The sequence below is a fragment of the Henckelia pumila genome, chromosome 2, assembly GCF_033568475.1.
Source record: "Henckelia pumila isolate YLH828 chromosome 2, ASM3356847v2, whole genome shotgun sequence".
NCBI lineage: Eukaryota > Viridiplantae > Streptophyta > Magnoliopsida > Lamiales > Gesneriaceae > Henckelia > Henckelia pumila.
Genome location: NC_133121.1, coordinates 166,164,305 through 166,183,457, shown reverse-complemented (window position 1 = coordinate 166,183,457; position 19,153 = coordinate 166,164,305). Strand labels below are relative to the sequence as shown.

The 19,153-nt window shown below is 37.5% G+C and overlaps 2 protein-coding genes across 2 annotated transcripts; both read left to right on the top strand.

Annotated features, from left to right (window-relative positions):
• Nucleotides 1-2,171: 2,171 nt before the first annotated feature.
• On the top strand, nucleotides 2,172-2,860 carry LOC140878882 (uncharacterized). The gene is made up of 2 exons (XM_073282507.1): nucleotides 2,172-2,238; nucleotides 2,289-2,860. Exons 1-2 carry the CDS (start codon nucleotides 2,172-2,174, stop codon nucleotides 2,858-2,860), a joined length of 639 nt encoding a protein of 212 aa, XP_073138608.1.
• A 3,057-nt stretch (nucleotides 2,861-5,917) lies between these two features.
• On the top strand, nucleotides 5,918-6,707 carry LOC140878881 (uncharacterized). The gene is made up of 2 exons (XM_073282506.1): nucleotides 5,918-6,203; nucleotides 6,625-6,707. The coding sequence occupies exons 1-2, from the start codon at nucleotides 5,918-5,920 to the stop codon at nucleotides 6,705-6,707; spliced, it is 369 nt and encodes a 122-aa protein (XP_073138607.1).
• The last annotated feature ends 12,446 nt before the right edge of the window (nucleotides 6,708-19,153 follow it).

Below are 19,153 nucleotides of genomic sequence, written 5' to 3'. Positions count from 1 at the left end.
AATTAGTTGGTGTTGGATGGCCAGGATTTGATCTTGTGGATAAATCCCAATCCAATGGCCAAGATCTAATGTGGAGTTAGTTTATTAATCTATTAAGTTTGTTAGCAGATTTAATACGCTGAGGAAATCGATTCACGGAGAGATTGGGGAGATCGACTGAAGAGCGGAAGAGAATCGTATCCTCGTGAGAGAACTCAAGACCTACATTTTGGGAATCAAGCTCATTTCTTCCTCAAAGCTCTGATTTGAGACAAGAGTAGAAGATCGAAGAGCTGCTTCTGGATTCCAGAGATCACTGGCTAAGTTTTCACTTTTATTGATTTAGTCAAGATTGTAGTGATTCTCGTTCAAAGGGTTGTAACGATTGAAACTCTTGATTCATAGTAAATTCACTTGGGAAAGATCCCAGAACCTTGGATGTAGGATTGAAATCAATCCGAACCAAGTAAATCGTGTTGTTCTTCTGTTTTGTGCTTTATTCTTGTTTGTTTCGATCACATATATTGTGTGTGATATATTCTGAGAATATAATTCTTGGAGATTAAAATACAACAAGAAGATTCTTGTTTAGAAATGCATAGTTACATTTATGACTAATTATTTTCCTTGTGGTGGTGGCGCCACCATGACTGGTCGCCGGCCGGCAAAAAATCCCACCCCATTATTTATTTTACATTAGACAGTCTTTTTCTCTTCGTACATCTTTATCTACAACGAACAAATTTATAGCGGAAAAAATTCAAAAATGGTGAAAACTAAATTATATTTTATTAAATTACATAGACCAACATATATAGTTTCATGGACCATTACAAAGTCACCAAGCACTTGTTTTAATGATTCCCGTTTTTTGTTTTCGGTGTATCAACACTTAAATGGAAACCAAATTTTGTTCTTAAATGGAAACCATATGTATGTTTTGGATAAAATTTCCTACAAATTGTCAGCTGAAAGGATCGTATTACATACTAATGGTAAATAAAAGTTCTTGCAAACATTATAAGTACTCTAAAATCATAAAGCATTGAGGCAAAACTCTAACATGTCTTTGAATCTAAAACGAGTTTGGTAGATTAGGGGTAACAACAAATTTCTTCAGTTGCAATCTGATATAGGGCAAGATCAATGTTCCATCCACGGCAGACGTTATGAAGTATAATTTTATTTATGAATAGATAAATATGTGGCTTGATTCTATGGATTTTTATTAAACCAATTTGACCAAATTGAACTGATATGCATAATCATGACATTTCTTACATTCGTCATAAATCCATAAAAGACCAATGAAAATGCATGGTAAAACACCTGGTGATACCCCGGGAAGTTGAGGATATCAGGTTGGAGGTAGATGTTCAGGAGAGGTAATCTCAGGGTATTGAAATCCATGCAGTGTAGGGCAGGACAGGGATGAGAAGCAAGATGAGGGTTCAAGCTCAGACTGACCATCAGGGAATACCAAGTCAATAAATAGGACTGCAACTCTTTCCCACCCACATTGGAAGGACACGTTCTTTCAACTCCAGCATGATTGTGAGAAGTGGTCCACTCTCCCATGTCATGATCGTGGTACGAGAAGTTCGGGGAAGAAATAACCGTCTAGGGCTATAATACTACCACTGAGGCATAACAGGGGTACACTATTTTTCAGTCAAAAAGCAATTACACTCAAAATTATTTTTGATTTCTAGTACATAGCCCTTTTCTGACTTGTGCGTCAGAGTGATCACATCGAAAAATCATTCGGTGTCCCACTAACTTGTTTGTTGTTTGAAGTGTGCGCAGAGCTCAGAGAAACAAAGCACTTACCATCCATTCATTAGGCTTGTGACTACCAGAGCCCTACCAACATTCACCCGAGAGGTTGCTCACCGAGCTCACTCAATCTTCCCAAGCATCATCATTGGCGCCTTCTGTAGGAAACCAAATCTACAGACGTATATATGGATTCTCATCTAGAATGACCTCCAGAAAGTTCTCAACATAATATCACCATATCTGTTGAGCAGCTTGAACTACTCATCAGTGCAGCCATACAAAAAGCTTTGGATTTCCAAAAACCTCCGAAGGAGAGGGAGATAGTGGTGGGAGAGGAAGATTCCTAGGGTGACTCACACCGTGACCCTAAAGGAAAATCCAAAAGAGAAGGGGAAACTTCTCAGATAGACTCTATGGATACTACAGTATCAGATGAGCTAAAAGAGCTCAAGAAAAAGAAAAAGAAACTGGAGGAGACTGGTCCCCGGTAGCCAAGGAAATCAAAACCCTAGGATTTCCTTTATCCTCAGAAGTGATAAATGAACCCTTTCCGGGGCACTACAAGTCTACCAAGGTTCGAGAATATGACGGGAGAACTGATCCAGAGGAGCACTTGGCTCGATTAAAAAATGTGGTCATGTTGCATTGCTATGAGGACATGATCAAATGCAAATCCTTCATGACCACCCTGGTAGACTCTGCCCAGAGGTGGTTTGAGAAATTGGAGCCCCAAAGCATCCGTTCTTTTGGGGAATTCAGAGAAGTCTTTCTGCAGCATTTCGGTAGCAGTAAGAGGTACAATAAGACTGCCTTCAGTCTATTTGAAGTAAGGAAATCTAGGGAGGAGTTTCTACGAGCCTACATTGGGAAGTTTAATAAAGTTTGCCTGGAAGTCTCCATTTGTGCCCAGGAAATCAAAACTACAGCCTTCACCCAAGGGCTCTGGGAAGGGTTGTTTTTCAAGTTCTTGGTGAAGAAATCTCCTCAAGATTTCGAGGATCTTCTAGCTCGGGTAGAAAAATACATTAACATGGAGGAGGTCCAAAAGAAGAAGAAGGGGATAACAAAGAGGGAATTTGGACGAGATCGGGTGGTAAAATGAGGACATTAAGGTTCCGGTAATGATCAACTGGGGTGACTTGCCCCTAACACCCCATCGAAAGTGAACCGAAACCGAATGGTCAATGTCTGTGAAGAGGAGTTGATAGCCCGGGATCCACCCCAAGAGAAGGAGTCGGGGAAGTATTGTGCGTACCATAAGGAGTGTGCTCATGACTCCAATGAATGTAGAAAGCTCAAGCAAGAACAGAAGAGGCCCAACCCAGGGGAGGCCAAACATGCCGGGAAGAAGCCTCGAGGCCTCCCTTGGATTCAGGGTCCTCATGATTTTGTCCCTCCTAAGCCCATTTCCTCGAGTCAGGCTGATCGATTAGATCGAGAGCAGACTCCTCGAAGGGGAGATAAATGGCAAGAGGATACTCTAGCTCGATGAGTCATTAATATGATTTTAGGTGGGTCTACTGATGGGGATTCTAAATGATCTCGGAACGCTTGGAGCCAGAAAGAAATCCTGGGGGTTGAAATTGGCAGTTGGAGGAGCATCCCAGTTATTACTTTTGGACCCCAGGATCTGGAGGAAGTATGTGCGCCACATAATGATGCCTTGCTCATTCAGGCCAGGGTAGCTAATTATGATGTGCACCGGGTGTTTGTGGATTCCGAAAGCTCGTTGAATGTTATCTTTCAAAAAGCCTTCGACCAGATGGATTTACAAGGGTATAATTTGACCCCGGTAAAGTCAACACCGTATGAATTTGATGGCCATACTGTTCAGCCGCAGGGGGAAATGTTTCTGCCTCTGAATTGGGGATAAGAAGCATGAGGAATATAGTGATGACGTTATTCACGGTGGTAAATGCTCCTTCATCTTATAATGTCATCTTGGGGAGGCCGACAATGAATGCTTTCATGGCCATGGCCTTCGCCTATCATAAAAAAAATCAAGTTCCTTGTGGGAGATAGGGTAGGGGATGTTTGGGGAGACCAGACTTCTTCTCGAAATTAGTGTTATGCAGAAACAGTCCGGGTAGATAACAAGCTAATAAGTGTATTTTATGTACTTATATTTCATATGATTTAATGAGAATTTTGTGATGTATCGAGCAGAATTATGTGTTTTTGTTGTTGTTTGTGTGCATGTAGGAAAATACTTATGTTGGTGAAAAAAAGAAGAAAAGAAGAAAGAAAAGAAAGCAAAAAATTACAGAAGAAAGCAGAGAAGAAAACGCAACAGAAACAGAGAAAGCGTAGCAGCGCTTTCTGGGAAGGGCAGTAGTGCTAGGTGAATATTTTGGAAATCCCTAGCATTAGCCAGAGGCGCTACACTATAAGCGCAGTAGAGCCGAGTCTAGAAAGAAAAGGAAGAAAGTTTAAGAGCTATAACATTAAAATTGAAGGGCAATAGCGCTGTTGCTATTTTTGGGAAGAGTTTAAGATTAAGAAAATGCGTACAGAGAATTATGGGCTTTCATTTGTCGGGCTTTGGAGAACATTTAAAAGGGAATTTCAACAGCACGTGGAAGGCAGAGCCGCATACTGAGAATTACACAATACACGCACAAGAGAGATTGAGAGGCTGGAGCACTAGTTGGAGAAGAGCAGCGTAATTGAAGATTTTAACAGCAACAGAGTTGAAGATTGCACAACATGGGAACAGAAACTCGTCTTCGGCTTTGTTATTCTTCTTTTAAGCTTATTAAATTCTGAATTATGTCTAGTTTCAAAAAACATGATTTGTTTTTGCACTATTTTGATTATGAACTAAATTTCTTAAGTCTAGAGGATGATGTAGCTTGGTGTAGACAACTTCTAAGACTTTTTGATTTCTAGAATTTATTGTCTTTCAATTACTTGATCACTAATTGAATTGTCATATTTATTTGGAATCCGGTACTCGGAAGAGGGGATTTTGAATATGAATATTAGAAAATACACTGTTAATTATTATATAGCTCGGGAGAGTGTATACCTTTAACAGAATTTTTACATTGTTTATCACATATCATTGAGCCTAGATTTTTAATATGGATATTTGAATCGAATCTTAATTGATACATTTTATTTGTTACTCGGAAGAGGAAAATAAAATCAAGTAAGTGTTCTTGGCTATTAAATGAAAGAAATTCATGGGCATTAATTAATTAAAAGTAGTCTTTTTTGAAACCAAGTGAAATCAAATAATATAGAAATTTTTTTTAACTCAGTGATATTTCTCTAAAATGTGTGATTTGCTTATTAATTTTCTTGATTATTTATGTTTGAAAACAAAATTCTCTATTTAATTTTCTAGATAAAATTTAGCCTATTTTAATTATAAGCATTAATATTATTTTCAATATATACTCCTCGTGAGATATATACTCTACTTATCAAAGTTCTTTATGTGATATGACCCTTATGTGTTCAAAAGATGTGTTGATCAAGTAATTAGACGATGTGTGGCGGGTCAATTAGAAGCACAGAAGATTTTGGAGCAATGTCATTCAGCACCATATGGAGGCCACTTCGGAGCATCACGGACTGCGGCAAAGGTATTACAATCCGGTTTTTATTGCCCTACTATGTTTAAGGATAGTTATACCTTGGTGAAATCATGTGATAAGTTTCAAAGGACTGGAAATATTTCTCGAAAGTATGAATTGCCTCTCACAAATATTTTGGAAGTTGAACTTTTTGATGTTGGGGTGTTGATTTCATGGGTCCTTTTCCTCCATCCTTTGGTTATATTTATATTTTACTAGTTGTGGATTATATTTTGAAATGGGTGGAAGTGATGACCACCTCTACTAATGATGCTCGTGTTGTAGTGAAATTCTTACAAAAGAATATTTTCACCCGGTTTGGCATTCCAGGAGCTATAATTAGTGACGAAGGTACGCACTTCTGTAATAAAGTTTTTAATACCTTGCTCACTAAGTATGGTATCAGACACAAGGTTTCATGCGCATATCATCCGCAAACAAATGGCCAAGCGGAAGTCTCCAACCTGGAAGTCATGCAGATATTGGAGAAAACCGTCAAGACCAATCGAAAGGATTGAGCTATCAAGCTGGATGATGCTTTGTGAGCATATTGAAATGCATCCAAGACACCCATTGGGATGTCACCGTATCGGTTGGTGTTTGGAAAAGCTTGTCACCTGTCATTGGAACTTAAGCATAAGGCGTTTTGGGCTGTAAATAAGCTAAATTTGGATCTCGAAGCTTCCGAAGAGTTGAGAAAGCTGCAATTGAATGAGTTAGAGGAATTTCTCAATGAGGCGTATGAGAATGCCAAGATTTATAAAGAGCAAATGAAGAAATGGCATGACAAACAAATCTTGCGAAGGGAATTTGAAACGGTCCAACAAGTTTTATTGTTCCATTCTCGGTTGAAATTGTTTCCAGGTAAGCTGAAGTCCCAATGGTCATGGCCATTTACATTGGAAATGGTGTATTTACACGGAGAAATTGAGTTAAAATGTACTGACGGATGAACTTTCAAGGTGAATGGGTAGAGGGTCAAGCACTACTTTGGAAATGAAGTGAGGAATGTCGAAGACATTCGGCTCATTAACCCAGAATAGAGACCGATGACAGTTTGGCTGAAGACTCTAAACCAAGAGCTTCTTGGGAGGCAACCCAATCATTTTTTTAGTATTTTTATTTTTATTCCTTGTTTTTATTACTTTTGGTGCTTTACTAGGCTTAATTTCAGATATTTCAAAATTTTCTTATGTTTACTTGGATTAAATTGTGAGGATTAGGTGTGTTTTGATTGATTATATTCATTTTATAGTTCCTAATCATTGTATGTGATTTTATGAAGGTAAAAAGAATAAATGGAGCAAAGGATGGAAGAAAAGGGCAAAAAAGAAAGATTTTGGAGTAGGAAAAGAGCCGCAAGAATGAATTAAGGAGCAGCAATGGTCAAAAATTAATTTTTAATGTTAGAAAAATCCAAATCCGATCTCCACCGTTCACATTAAAGTTCAAGATGTTTTGAAGTGATGTCCAAATTTCGGCTCGATTCGACGGCTAGAACACCATAAATTTTTTAAAAACGCTGCGCGCTGGACAAAAACTTGCTCGCTCGATCCGTAATTTTTTTACCGATCGAGCGAGATCTGGGCTGGAAAAATATTTTTTTTGGACAAAAAGTTGCTCGCTCGATCCGCAAAATTTAACCGATCAAGCGAGGCATTGCATAGACTCAGAAATAGGAATTTTTTGGAATTAAAATCCTTGACTTTTTGGGCTTTATTTCATGGGCTTTCCAAGCCATATAAATAGAAGATAAAACATCAGATGAGGGGATATTTGGACGGCAAAAGACGTGAGAAGACATCTGTTGGCTAGGTTTCATCTTCATTGTTCTTAGATTCAATCTCTTCTTCAACTCTTCTAAGTTTCAGTTCTTGTTAGAGGAAGACAAACCCTTTGAAGTTTATTTATCTTGTGAGATTTTGATTTTCATTGTTTAATTTTAATTGAGTATCAAGAGTTGTTTGGAATCGATTGATATGCTTGTATGTTTGATTATTGTCTTGATCATCCTATGATTTTATCATATAATCTATAGCTAAATTAGAAATCAAATCCGTAATTGTTTGATTCATCTAATTTTCAAAGCAACTACGATTAATATTTTTCTCTTGTGAATTTTTTAGTTCGTAGGAACATCTCTTGACTAGATTAAATACAACCGCTTGTGCTTGTGTTGTTTAGTTTCATCAATTTCACTAGTTTGAATGCTACCTTGGATTTAAATCTTGATCGCTTGTATCTTGGTTAATTTATTGATAAGGGTTAATTTAGAACGCTTGTGTCTAATTAACTAAAATTAAGGTGAGATAGGAATTAAATTTCCAATGATGAATATTCAATGATAATTAATTATTTTAAGGGAATCGATGATCGAGTGAATAACTTCAAGGGTGTAGTCGACCGATACCAATGCTTGTTTTAATTGATTAATTCGTTATAATTTTAATTCTCGCATGCTAGTTGGTAAAATTTATATTAATTTGCTTTTAATTTTTGGTAGTTAATTTCAAAAACCAAAAATCCCATTTTATTTTTTTTCAGTATTTTTAAGAACACGATAAATTTTGCTTTCCTCGTGGGAATAATCTCTACTCTTGCTACTACATGTTTATTTAGTTACTCTAAGTTGTGTTAATTTGAGCGCGAAACGACTAAGCGTTACCAAATTTTGGCGCTGTTGCCGGGGAAGGTGTTTAATTTATTTATGTTTTTGTTTTTTATTTTATTCACCGTTTTCTAATCTGTTTTTGCACCAAGGGGCAGGGTTCTTAAGGAGTTCATACTCTCGACGCAAAAAGCAGAATTTTTTGCTCAAAATTGGAGGTGTTTGTTAATTGCAAAGTGAGGTAATAAGCTTCTTTGATGTGTGGTGTTGATATTTTTGATTGAAGGTGCTACTAGATAACGGTTGGAATAGCGCGTACAAGGTGTTTGTCTTATTGTCTGGATCTTTCTATTGCTTGCATTGCTGGTTCGGTTTTGTGGGTGTTGTGAAATTTACGCTCGCAAGCGCACGATTGTCAAGTTTTAATAAATTGATGAATAGAGTGTCGATCCCACGAGGATTAATATTGAAAATTATTTAGTAATTGTAATTAAAATATTCCTAATTTTATTTAGAAAATATAAGTTTGAGAAATTTGCAGAAAATTAAATAAGTAATGAACTTTAGCTAGCACGCACACAATTTCAGTAAATATCAACGAGATAAAATGGTTTAGAGGTTTTGATTTTACTTGGTTTCAACAACAACTACTCCTAATTAAATTATTTCCATGAATTCTATTCAATTAATAGCCAAGAATACTTAATTATATTATTTCCATCTCCCGAGCAACAAATAATGTGTATCAACTAAGATTCAATTTCAATATCCCTATTAAAAATCTAGTCTTAGTGATATGTGTGAAATTAGACTCCATTAATATTATACACTCTCCCGAGCTGTATAAACAAATAACGGTATAATTTCTAATGTCCTATTCGAAATCCTCTCTCCCGAGCAACTCTTTTGAATAAATATAACAATTCAATTAGTGATCAAGTAATTGAAAAGACAATCAAAGCTAGAAAAATAATTAATTTAGGATAATTAATTCAATCCAATAAAATTAAGGAGTTATAAAAGTGTCTACACGAGGTTCCATCATCCCTCTAGACTAATAAAATTTAGTTCATGATCAAATATAAATAAAACCAAATCATGTTCATGAAACTAGAAATAATTCAGAATTTAATAAATATAAAAAAAGGAAAACAAAGCCGAATATTCGATGCCGTGTCCGGTCGATCGATCTTCAAACTCTGTTCCAGATTTTCTTTTCTAGTTCTTGTGCAGATTTTTCTCTTCCATGTTCTTTAATCTCACGTTCAATCCCTCTGAATTTTTTCTGAGTTTGTCGAGGATGCATCTCCTGTTGTGCATAAAATATCTCTTTTATACGTGCCTCTAAAATCCTTTAAGAAAATCCTGTAAAAGCCCTTAACTTTCCTTCCCGAAATAAGCAGAAAAATCTGATATCACGATCGCGCGGGCGCGTTATAGGTTCGCACTAATTTCTCTCAAAAAATTCCAGATGACGTGGGCGCGCTACAAGCCCATTGTGGGCGCGCTTCACCTTCAAACAAACTATTAAACTCCAGTTCTTCAACAGCGCGGGCATGCATCACTGATAGCGCGGGCGCGCTCAGGCTTTGGCCTTGGACATTTTTTTCTTCAATCTTTGAACCATCCTTGCTTGTTCAGCCTTTTTTTCTTGGTCTTTTCAATTCCAATCAAACAAATTCATTATTTCCTGTAAATCCTTGCACTCACACAAACAACAATAAATCACTCATAATTCCGCTCGAAACAAAGCAATTAACCATAAATATCAATGCAAATTAAGTTCACAAAATGCACTTATCAAATTCCTCCAAACTTAAATATTTGCAACTCCCGAGAAAAATCAAACAACACAAAATCCAAAAATTCATAACACATACACAAGCAACAAGAACCAACAAGAAGTACTATGTATTAGTGACCTCATCATTGATTTCAAACAAATTTTCAAATCCAACCATATCAAATCTACTAACACTTGAAAATTTTAATAAAAAAACTAGCTCTACCGCATAACTTATAAACTCTGCAACTCACGTTTCAAAATACTCTTCTCCAAATTCAATTCACACATTCATAGATCATGAGGACTTTTCATGGTAATAAGGGAACAACAACAAGATAAAATTTGATCAAAAAACCATCACTATCAGGTTAATTCAAAGAAAAGTAGTGTGTGCGTGTTTTGATAAAAACTTCATACTCATTAAATATGTAAATCGACAGTGGATAGGCTAGATTCTCGCAACCCTTCTCCACTAGTATATTAGGCGGCTGTGACTCGGTCAATAGGACTTAATCTGCTTGAAATGTCAGGACAGGGTATGGCTACAAACGAAAGATATCGATTCAAAGGAGGGAGCAAGTTGATCAATCACTTGATTCCAACTCCTTTTCATTCTCAATCTACCTCAACTTCGTTAGATCACTGATTTCTTTCTCTTTTCATCTTCTTCATCAATTTTTTTATTTTTTTCAACTTCACATTATTTTCTACCTTTCTTATCTTATTTTGTCTCAACACATTATTCCAATCATTCTTATTCAATTTAGGAGCATACAAAAATATTCATTCATTACTTACTCCCTAAGGGTAAGAATTAGTGTTTAGGCTATTCATTAGGTATTGAATGTGGGACCTTGAAAAGATGTCGAATGGGGTTTTATCACAAGTTTTCACACATGCCATTCGTTTTTCATTTAGGCACAAACAAGGATAATTAAATCAGTGGGTATCTTGAAAGACACAAACGATTTTCAGAAAAATTGTCTAAATCATTCCTAAGTAACAGTTTACCCGTATTTTGCCTCGAAGGGTGTCCGAACTAGTTCTAGACATATCTCAATTCACTATTAAATTGTATGAATTCAATCAGTGCAGAAACAAATAATCATCAACAGTAAACGATAGTTTCAAACAAATTTCAGAACATGTACCTCACGTATTCATATAACTTCGTGGAAGCTCAAAGGGCAACTAATGATAATTTTTTTTTTCAATGAAAATTAGGACCAAAATCCAAACAATGCCTCAATCATCTCTATGTTTGTATGTTTCAAATTTAGACTCAAGCATAAATCACAGAGCATATAAGAGTTTATTCATCTAATTGATTTCACAAGTTCAAAATTGGTCAGATAGGCAGCTATTCAAGGATTTTCATTACAAAACAAAAATTTTATCATCATTGGCCATCTTTCCAATTCATTCTTGATTTCTTGAACATATCACACTCAACTTCGACTCAAATGCACACAACACAAAACAACTCAAACTCAACAAAATTTCCACTTCAAGTAATGCAAGCCAACCACTAACATAACATGAACATCAACACATAAAATCCTAAAATCCAAATCACACTTATAAAAAAACAACAAAACAAAAATTTCCACCAAATTTTAAACACCCCCCAAACTTAGGTACAATCATTGTCCTCAATGATATGACAATAAAGAGTAAAGGACATGTACCTCATGTTGCGACCGTCAGTGGTCACCACCATCCTCATCATCATAGGCAGGGGCTGTTGCGGAGAACCAACTGTGGGAGGTCATTGTGGAGGAGGAGGAAATGGATGGGAGGAACTTGCAGCACTCGGGAACTGGTGAGCTAATGCTTCAGTAAAATCCATCATATAATGCATAAGAACACTGGACTCATGCTGAAACATATGCAATGACTGTCATTGCTGACGAATCTCCTCGTCTATATAATGAACACGATCAATCAAAGTAGGAGGGGCAGCAATACGGGGACAGCTCTTGACGAGCAGCATAACAAGCATTAAACTCCCTTCTTTCAAAACGAGCACGTCTCTCAGGCTCTGGGACAAATCTCCTCGAAGGCACACAAGGAATGGGATTCCGACATTTTAGCAACTCTTCACTATTTGTCCATTGCACTCAAGCAGCAACACAAAGATCAGTGATAAAAGAAGGCAATGCAAGACCATGCCGGTGGTTTGCCCGTCCACCACCTTCGAAATTGTCTCCTGACAAATTTGGCACAAATCGATGGTCTTGCCCATAAGAATGCAATACACCAATATAGCCCTATCACGTGTAACTTCATGGTCATGATCAGTGAGCTTAAATCTAGAACAAACAAAGGTATACCAAAGTTTAGCATCATCCAACAAATTAGTTTTCTTCAAAATGTGTGGAGCATTCTCTTGACACAATCTCCACTCGGCTCTTGGTACACATAGACGCCTTAAAATTGCATCACAATCCACTTCCTCACCTTTGTATTCCGCATACTCGTCATGCATTAAAGGCGGAAGGTCATAGATAATGTTTATGGTATGTGAATCAAAGGGTACCAACTTACCTCGCACCAATACCATCATTCCTAACCTTTAGATTGGCAAAAAACTCCCTGACAAGAGAAACCACAACATCCATCGACGGTTTTACAAATTTAGTCCAATGTCTAGCAAAGACAACTCTCCCCATGACACAGACAGGATGGTCGGGATCAAAACCACTCGTCATATCGAATCCACGTTCGACCAATATACTCTTAGACAAGATTTTTTGATACAGTTCCGCAACCTTCTCATCCCAAAATCAATGATCATCATAAGTAGGAGCAGACGAAGAAGAAGCTCCATGTTTTTGCTTTTGCTTTGGGGCCATTTATCGAACACGTTGCAAGAACAATCACAATAGAGAGATTTTTACAATAGGAACTTCACACGTACTCCCCCAAACTTGCACATTAATCTCAAGAACACTTCAATGCACTCCAAATATGAGCATTACCCACAATTTTCAACAAAAATAACACTGCCAACCCCACTCAACTTCAATAAAATCAAACCCTTTCAATAATATAACTATTGAAATTGGAACGCGCCACAAAGAGAAAACTTACACCGGTACGTGATATGAACTTGGACAGAGCAACAACTCCACCCTTTGAACCAAACAGAAATCTCGATTGACCTTGTTGAACTTTTGAAAAGGGCCAGACACGTGAAGATTATGGAATAAAGAAGAATGAGAATATGTGTATGTGAGAGAGATATGGGATGGGAGAAATATAGATATGGGAAAGATATAGAATGGTGAAGGAGAAATAGAAGAAGAAATAGAAGAAATGATAGAAGTGTGAGGATGTAGGCGTTAGGGGATTAGGGATTGATAAGAGATTGTAGGGAAAATATGAAGACCGATCTGTTTCATACTTTTAAAACCCATCGCGCCTGCGCGCTTAGAAGGTAGCGGGGAACGCGTCATGTTTGCACTTGGTGAATCCTTTGTATTCCAGAGTAGCGTGGGCTCGCAAGGTGGGATGAGCGGGCATGCTATAAGTTCACAATTAAATTTGACGCCTTAAAAAACATCGCGCGGGCGCTCAATAAGAAAGGGCGGGCGGGCGGTACTTGCGCATTCTGATATATCATTTTTTTAACAAACGCGCGCGGGCGCGTAGCATAGACGGGGCGGGCGCACTATAGTCTAGAATTGCACATATTTATGGGACAGCCATAGCACGGGCGCGCGACATAGAAGGGTCGTCCGCGCGTCAGGATCAAATTTAAGTTTTCAAAGCCTAAAAAATTTTGAAAATTAAAGAAAATTAAGCTTAAAAAATTAACAATAATGTACTGGGAAATGATTAATAAACAAAATTAAATATAACAAAAAACAAAATTAAATAAAATAAATAAAAAATTTGGGTTGCCTCCCAAGTAGCGCTTGATGTATAGTCGTCAGCTCGACTTTCACCCTCTTAGGAGATTGTCTCTTTGGTTGGGATCTTTTCCTTCTCTTTCACATGTCAAATATATTCCATCAGCCGCTTTTTAAGTTTCGCTTTCTTTTTCTGATTTTTATTCTGTTGTATGCTCGACGCTTTCTCTTTTGACATTTCTACCTCTCTGACAGCTTTATGATTTCATTCCAGCTTCATTACCAGCTCAATCATGTATAATTCTTTAGTGGGTGTGTTAGGTGCCTTCATGAATATGTTAAAAATCACTCTTTCGCCTTCCACACCCATCGACAATTCACCTCTCTTCACCTTAATCTTGGCATCAGCAGTGGCCCAAAACGGTCTCCCAAAAATCAATGATGTGACATGATCTTCTTCCATATCCATGATTACAAAGTCAACTAGAAATATGAATTTATCCACCTTAATGAGTACATCTTCTACGATACCACGTTGATACTTGATGCTTCTATCCGCCAACTGCAGTGTGATCGATGTCAGTTTTATCTCTCCCATCTCCAAGGCCCTGTAAACAGAGAATGACATTAAATTAATGATGACCCCCAAATCACATAAAACAGTAGTGATATGAGATCCACCAAAAGAACAAGGAATAGTAAAACTCCCTGGATCCTTTAGCTTTTGTGACATATTCTTTTGAAGCACGACGCTACATTCTTTAGTTAAGTTCACCACCTCGTTCTATTGCAGCTTCCTTTTCTTGGACATCACCTCTTTAATGAACTTTGCATAATTCGGCATTTTTTTCCAGAGGATCAGCAAAAAGGATGTTGATATGTATCTTTTTAAAGATCTCCAAGAATTTTAAGATTTGCTTGTCCAGTGCCTTTTTCTTAAACCTCTGTGGATACAGAAGTGGTGTCCTATACATTGGTTTGGGCTCAGGTTCACTTTGCTTCTCCTTGATTTTCTTCTTCTCGACTGCAGAATCCTCAACACCCTTTGGCTTTTCATTCTAAAATTTATTTTCTTCAACCCTTATTTCTCTTCCACTCCTCAAGGTAATAGCCTTGCATTGTTCTCTCGAATTTACCTCTGTATTGCTAGGAAATTGGCCTCTATTCTGATCCTATAAAGCATTCGCTAGTTGCCCAATATTAGTTTCCATAGATTTCAGAATAACACTCATATTTACCACATGTGTATCCAAGCTGTCAAGGCGAGACTCAGTTCTCGCCATTCTCTAACTTGATTCCTGCACAAAAGTACTAACAACATCTTCCAAAGAATGCTTACCTTCACCCATGTTTGTATTGAACCCCGGATGAGGATTCAACACATTTTTATTGTTGGCATAGGAAAAATTTTCATGATTACGCAAGCTAGGATGATGAGTATTAGGGACATGATTACCTCTGTAGCTTCCATAACCTCTTTGATTTATGTACTGCACTTGTTCAGGAGGATTAGATTCTTCCATGGAAACCGACACACCTGCTGGATCTGCTACACTTACCTTATTCAACGCAGCAACTTGCGTAGTCAATGTAGATAATTGTGCAGTTATTGAAGTGAGAGGATCCACTGTATATATCGCTTTCTTGACTCCCATGCGTGCAGATGGCCATTGAAAACTGTTGATGGTAATTTGTTCTAGCATATCGTAGGCCTGAATGGGGTCCTTAGAAATTATTGTTCCTCCAGCTGCAGAATCTACTGACATCCTCGTAGGCGTGTTCAGACCATTGTAGAACCACTCGATCTGCTCCCAATCTACAAAATTATGGTTATGAAAATGTCTTATTAAATCCTTATACCTTTCCCACACCTCATATAATTGCTCTGAATCAAGCTGCTTGAAGGTGCTGATCTCAATCTTCAGCTGGGTGGATTTGGCAGGTGGAAAGTACTTCGCAAGAAACTTGACTGCCATTTCCTCCCATGTAGTAATGATTCCCAACGACAGTGATTGTAGCCAACTCCTTGCCTGGTCCCTGAGAGAAAAAGGAAACAAACGTAAAAGTATAATATCCTCAGAAACACCGTTCATCTTTACCGTATCAGTGATTTCCAAGAAGGTCCGCATGTATAGATGAGGATCAGTTGTGGCGCTTCCATTGAATTGGTTCTACTGAACCATGTTGATCAATACCGGCTTCAACTCGAAGTTGTTGACATTTATGGTTCCTCAAGCGATTCCAGAGTAGTGAGACTGGATCGTCGACCTGAAGTGATCTCTGATTCTCACCAAGGGAGCCTGATTTGCATTATCTTCATCCATGTTCTATAGTTCTTCTCTCCTTGCTCTTCTCAAAGCACGTGCAGTTCGTTCGATATCCAGATCAAAAAGTAGAGAATTCGCGCTTTGAGATCTTCGCATAAAATACAATTAAGAATAAAAAGAAATCAATCAGTAACTTAAAATAAAATAAAGGAAAGCTCTAAATTAAAATATAGACTAATTGGTAACAAGACTAAAATAAAATAAAAAATTTACTCCCCGGCAAAGGCGCCAAAAACTTGTTGCGAAATTTACGCTTGCAAGCACACGATTGTCAAGTTTTAATAAGTGATAAATAGAGTGTCGATCCCACAAGGAGTAATATTGAAAATTATTTAGTACTTGTAATTAAAATAGTCTTAATTTTATTTAGAAAATCTAAGTTTGAGAAATTTGCAGAAAATTAAATAAGCAATGAACTTTAGCTAGAACACACACAATTTCAGAAAATATCAACGAGAAAAAATGGTCTAGAGGATTTGATTTCACCTGGTTTCGACAACCACTACTCCTAATTAAATTATTTTCATGAATTCTATTCAATTAATAGCCAAGAACACTTAATTATATTATTTTCCTCTCCTGAGCAACAAATAATGTGTATCAACAACGATTCAATTTCAATATCTCTATTAAAAATCCAGTCTTAGTGATATGTGTAAAACAATATTCTTTCTTAGGCTCCATTAATATTATACACTCTCCCGAGCTGTATAAACAAATAACGACGTAATTTCTAATGTCCTATTCAAAATCCCCTCTCCCAAACAACGATTTCGAATAAATAAAACAAATCAATTAGTGATCAAGTAATTGAAAAGACAATCAAAGCTAGAAAAGCAATTAATTTAGGATAATTCAATCCAATAAAATTAAAGAGTTGTAAAAGTGTCTACACCAAGTTCCATCATCCCTCTAGACTAATAAAATTTAGTTCATGATCAAATAAATAAAACCAAATCATGTTCATGAAACTAGACATAATTCAAAATTTAATAAATATAAAAAAGGAAAACAAAGCCGAATATTCAATGCCGTGTCCGGTCGATCGATCTTCAAACTCTGTTCCAGCTTTTCTCTTCTAGTTCTTGTGCAGATTTTTCGCTTCCATGTTTTAAATCTCACGTTCAAGCCCTCTGAATTTTTTCTGAGCTTGTGGCGGCTGCATCTCCTGTTGTGCATAAAATCTCTCTTTTATACGTGCCTCTAAAATCCTCCAAGAAAAGCCCGCAAAAGCCCTTAACTATCCTTCCCGAAATAAGCAGAAAATTATGATATCGCGATCGCGCGGATGCGCTACAGAATCAGCGTGGGTGCGCTATACGTTCGCACTAATTTCTCTCAAAAAATTCCAAATGGCGCGGGCGCGCTTCACTTTTGAACAAACTATTAAACTCCAGTTCTTCAACAGCACGGGCGCGCATCACTGATAGCGCGGGCGTGCTCAGGCTTCGGCCTTGGACATTTTTTTCTTCAATCTTTGAACCACTTTTTCTTGTTTAGCCTTTTTTTCTTGGTCTTTTCAATTCCAATCAACATTAATTCATTATTTCCTGTAAATCCTTGCACTCACAAAAACAACAATAAATCATGCATAATTCAGCTCGAAACAAAGCAATTAACCATAAATATCAATGCAAATTAAGTGCACAAAATGAACTTATCAGTGGGATTGTGATCGCTTTATTGACAGTGATTAGTTAGTACTTTTTTTATTCAAAATTCCTCCAAAGACTAAAGGCAAGGGCGCGACATCTTTTTTGTCGGCGTCGGCACCTTATGACAGAAGGCATTTTTGGAATGCCAAGGCAGCAGAGAATTGGAGAATTATACCAAGTTGTTAGAGAAAGGAACGCACAAGGAGAGGGTTTGGATATGAGCGACTATAATGCCGTTACTTTAATCGAAGCTCGTAGACGAGAATGGGAGATGTTTGTTAAACAACCACAAGATGCGGTAATGTCTCTATTTCACAAATTTTATGCGAACTTAATTGTCAAACATGAAGATTATCACATCAGAGTTTGGGGAAGGATGGCGGCCTTCGATAGACATACTATCAATGCCCTTTATAAACTGTTAAACATTGAAGATGAGTATCAGGCATTCAAGAGTGGCCCATTTCCCGCTGATGTAGTGTTTCGAACATTTTTCCATTATGGCGGGGGAGTGGAAGCTGAATGTGAAAGGTGCTCCAGTGACATTCTTATCAAGAATTCTTAGGGGAACCGAACAATTTGCATGAGTTTGTGGCTGCCAGGAAGTTGCCATCTGGGCATACATCGAATGTGACGAAGACTAGGGCAAGTCTCGTGTATTGCATTGCGACCGGGAAGACCATTGATGTTGGTCGTTTGATCCAAGATTCGATTACTGTTGTTGTCAAAGGATCCTCGACCATATGTATGGCTCACTCCTCATTGATTAAGGATTTTTTCCACTTTGCCGGTGTTGTGTGGAATGAGAATGAGGAGCACCTTCTCGCTACACGGGGTCCTATTTTACCACACTGTGATGGGAGAAGAAGAAGAGGCATACAAGTGCTGCTAAACAGCCCCCCACCACAACCCTCTAAACCTGTTCCTCTCATGATCCAAAGCCCTCCCTCGCCTCATTCGCGTCCTGCCCGACGACACAACCATCATGAAAAATTTGATGATGAGGATATGATAAGTAAATTTTGTGTGCATTATTTTATGCCTCTTTGGCATGCATTCATATGGTTTCATGTGTGTTTTTATATGTTTTATTTGTAATTAATCTCATGCATGTGCATTTCACTCTCCGAGTTAATTTTGTAGGAAAATGAGTTTTTGAAGAATGAATTAAGGAGCAGCCTTGGTCAAAAATTCACATTTAATTTTAGAATGCTCTAAATCAAATCTTCACTGTTTAAATTTAAGTTCCAGATGTTTTGAAGATTCTGTCAAAATTTCAGTTCAATCCGACGGTTAGAACTTAAGTTATGAATTTTTCAGAAATGTTGCGCGCTGAAAAAAAACAGGTGCGCCCGAGCTGCAATTTATTGCAGACCGAGCGCCGCATCGTAAAAACAGGCAGAAAGCAAGAATAACTTTCAGCGCTCGGGCCATCATTTTTTACCGACCGAGCGCCCTCGCAAAGTTGGAAATTTATATTTTGCGGGTGTTTTACATGGAAAGAACTCTTGGGCACTATAAATAGGAAAAATTCTGACGTTTTAAGGGTTCCAAACATCAGAAACGCAAGAAAGGGACCGCCAT

Coding starts and splice junctions, on each gene's coding strand:
- LOC140878882 (XM_073282507.1), top strand. CDS start 2,172: ATGGATACTACAGTATCAGATGAGCTAAAAGAGCTCAAGAAAAAGAAA. Junction 2,239..2,288: donor AAAGAAACTGGAGGAGACTG/GTCCCCGGTAGC, acceptor CTTTATCCTCAG/AAGTGATAAATGAACCCTTT.
- LOC140878881 (XM_073282506.1), top strand. CDS start 5,918: ATGTCACCGTATCGGTTGGTGTTTGGAAAAGCTTGTCACCTGTCATTG. Junction 6,204..6,624: donor TCGGTTGAAATTGTTTCCAG/GTAAGCTGAAGT, acceptor GATTTTATGAAG/GTAAAAAGAATAAATGGAGC.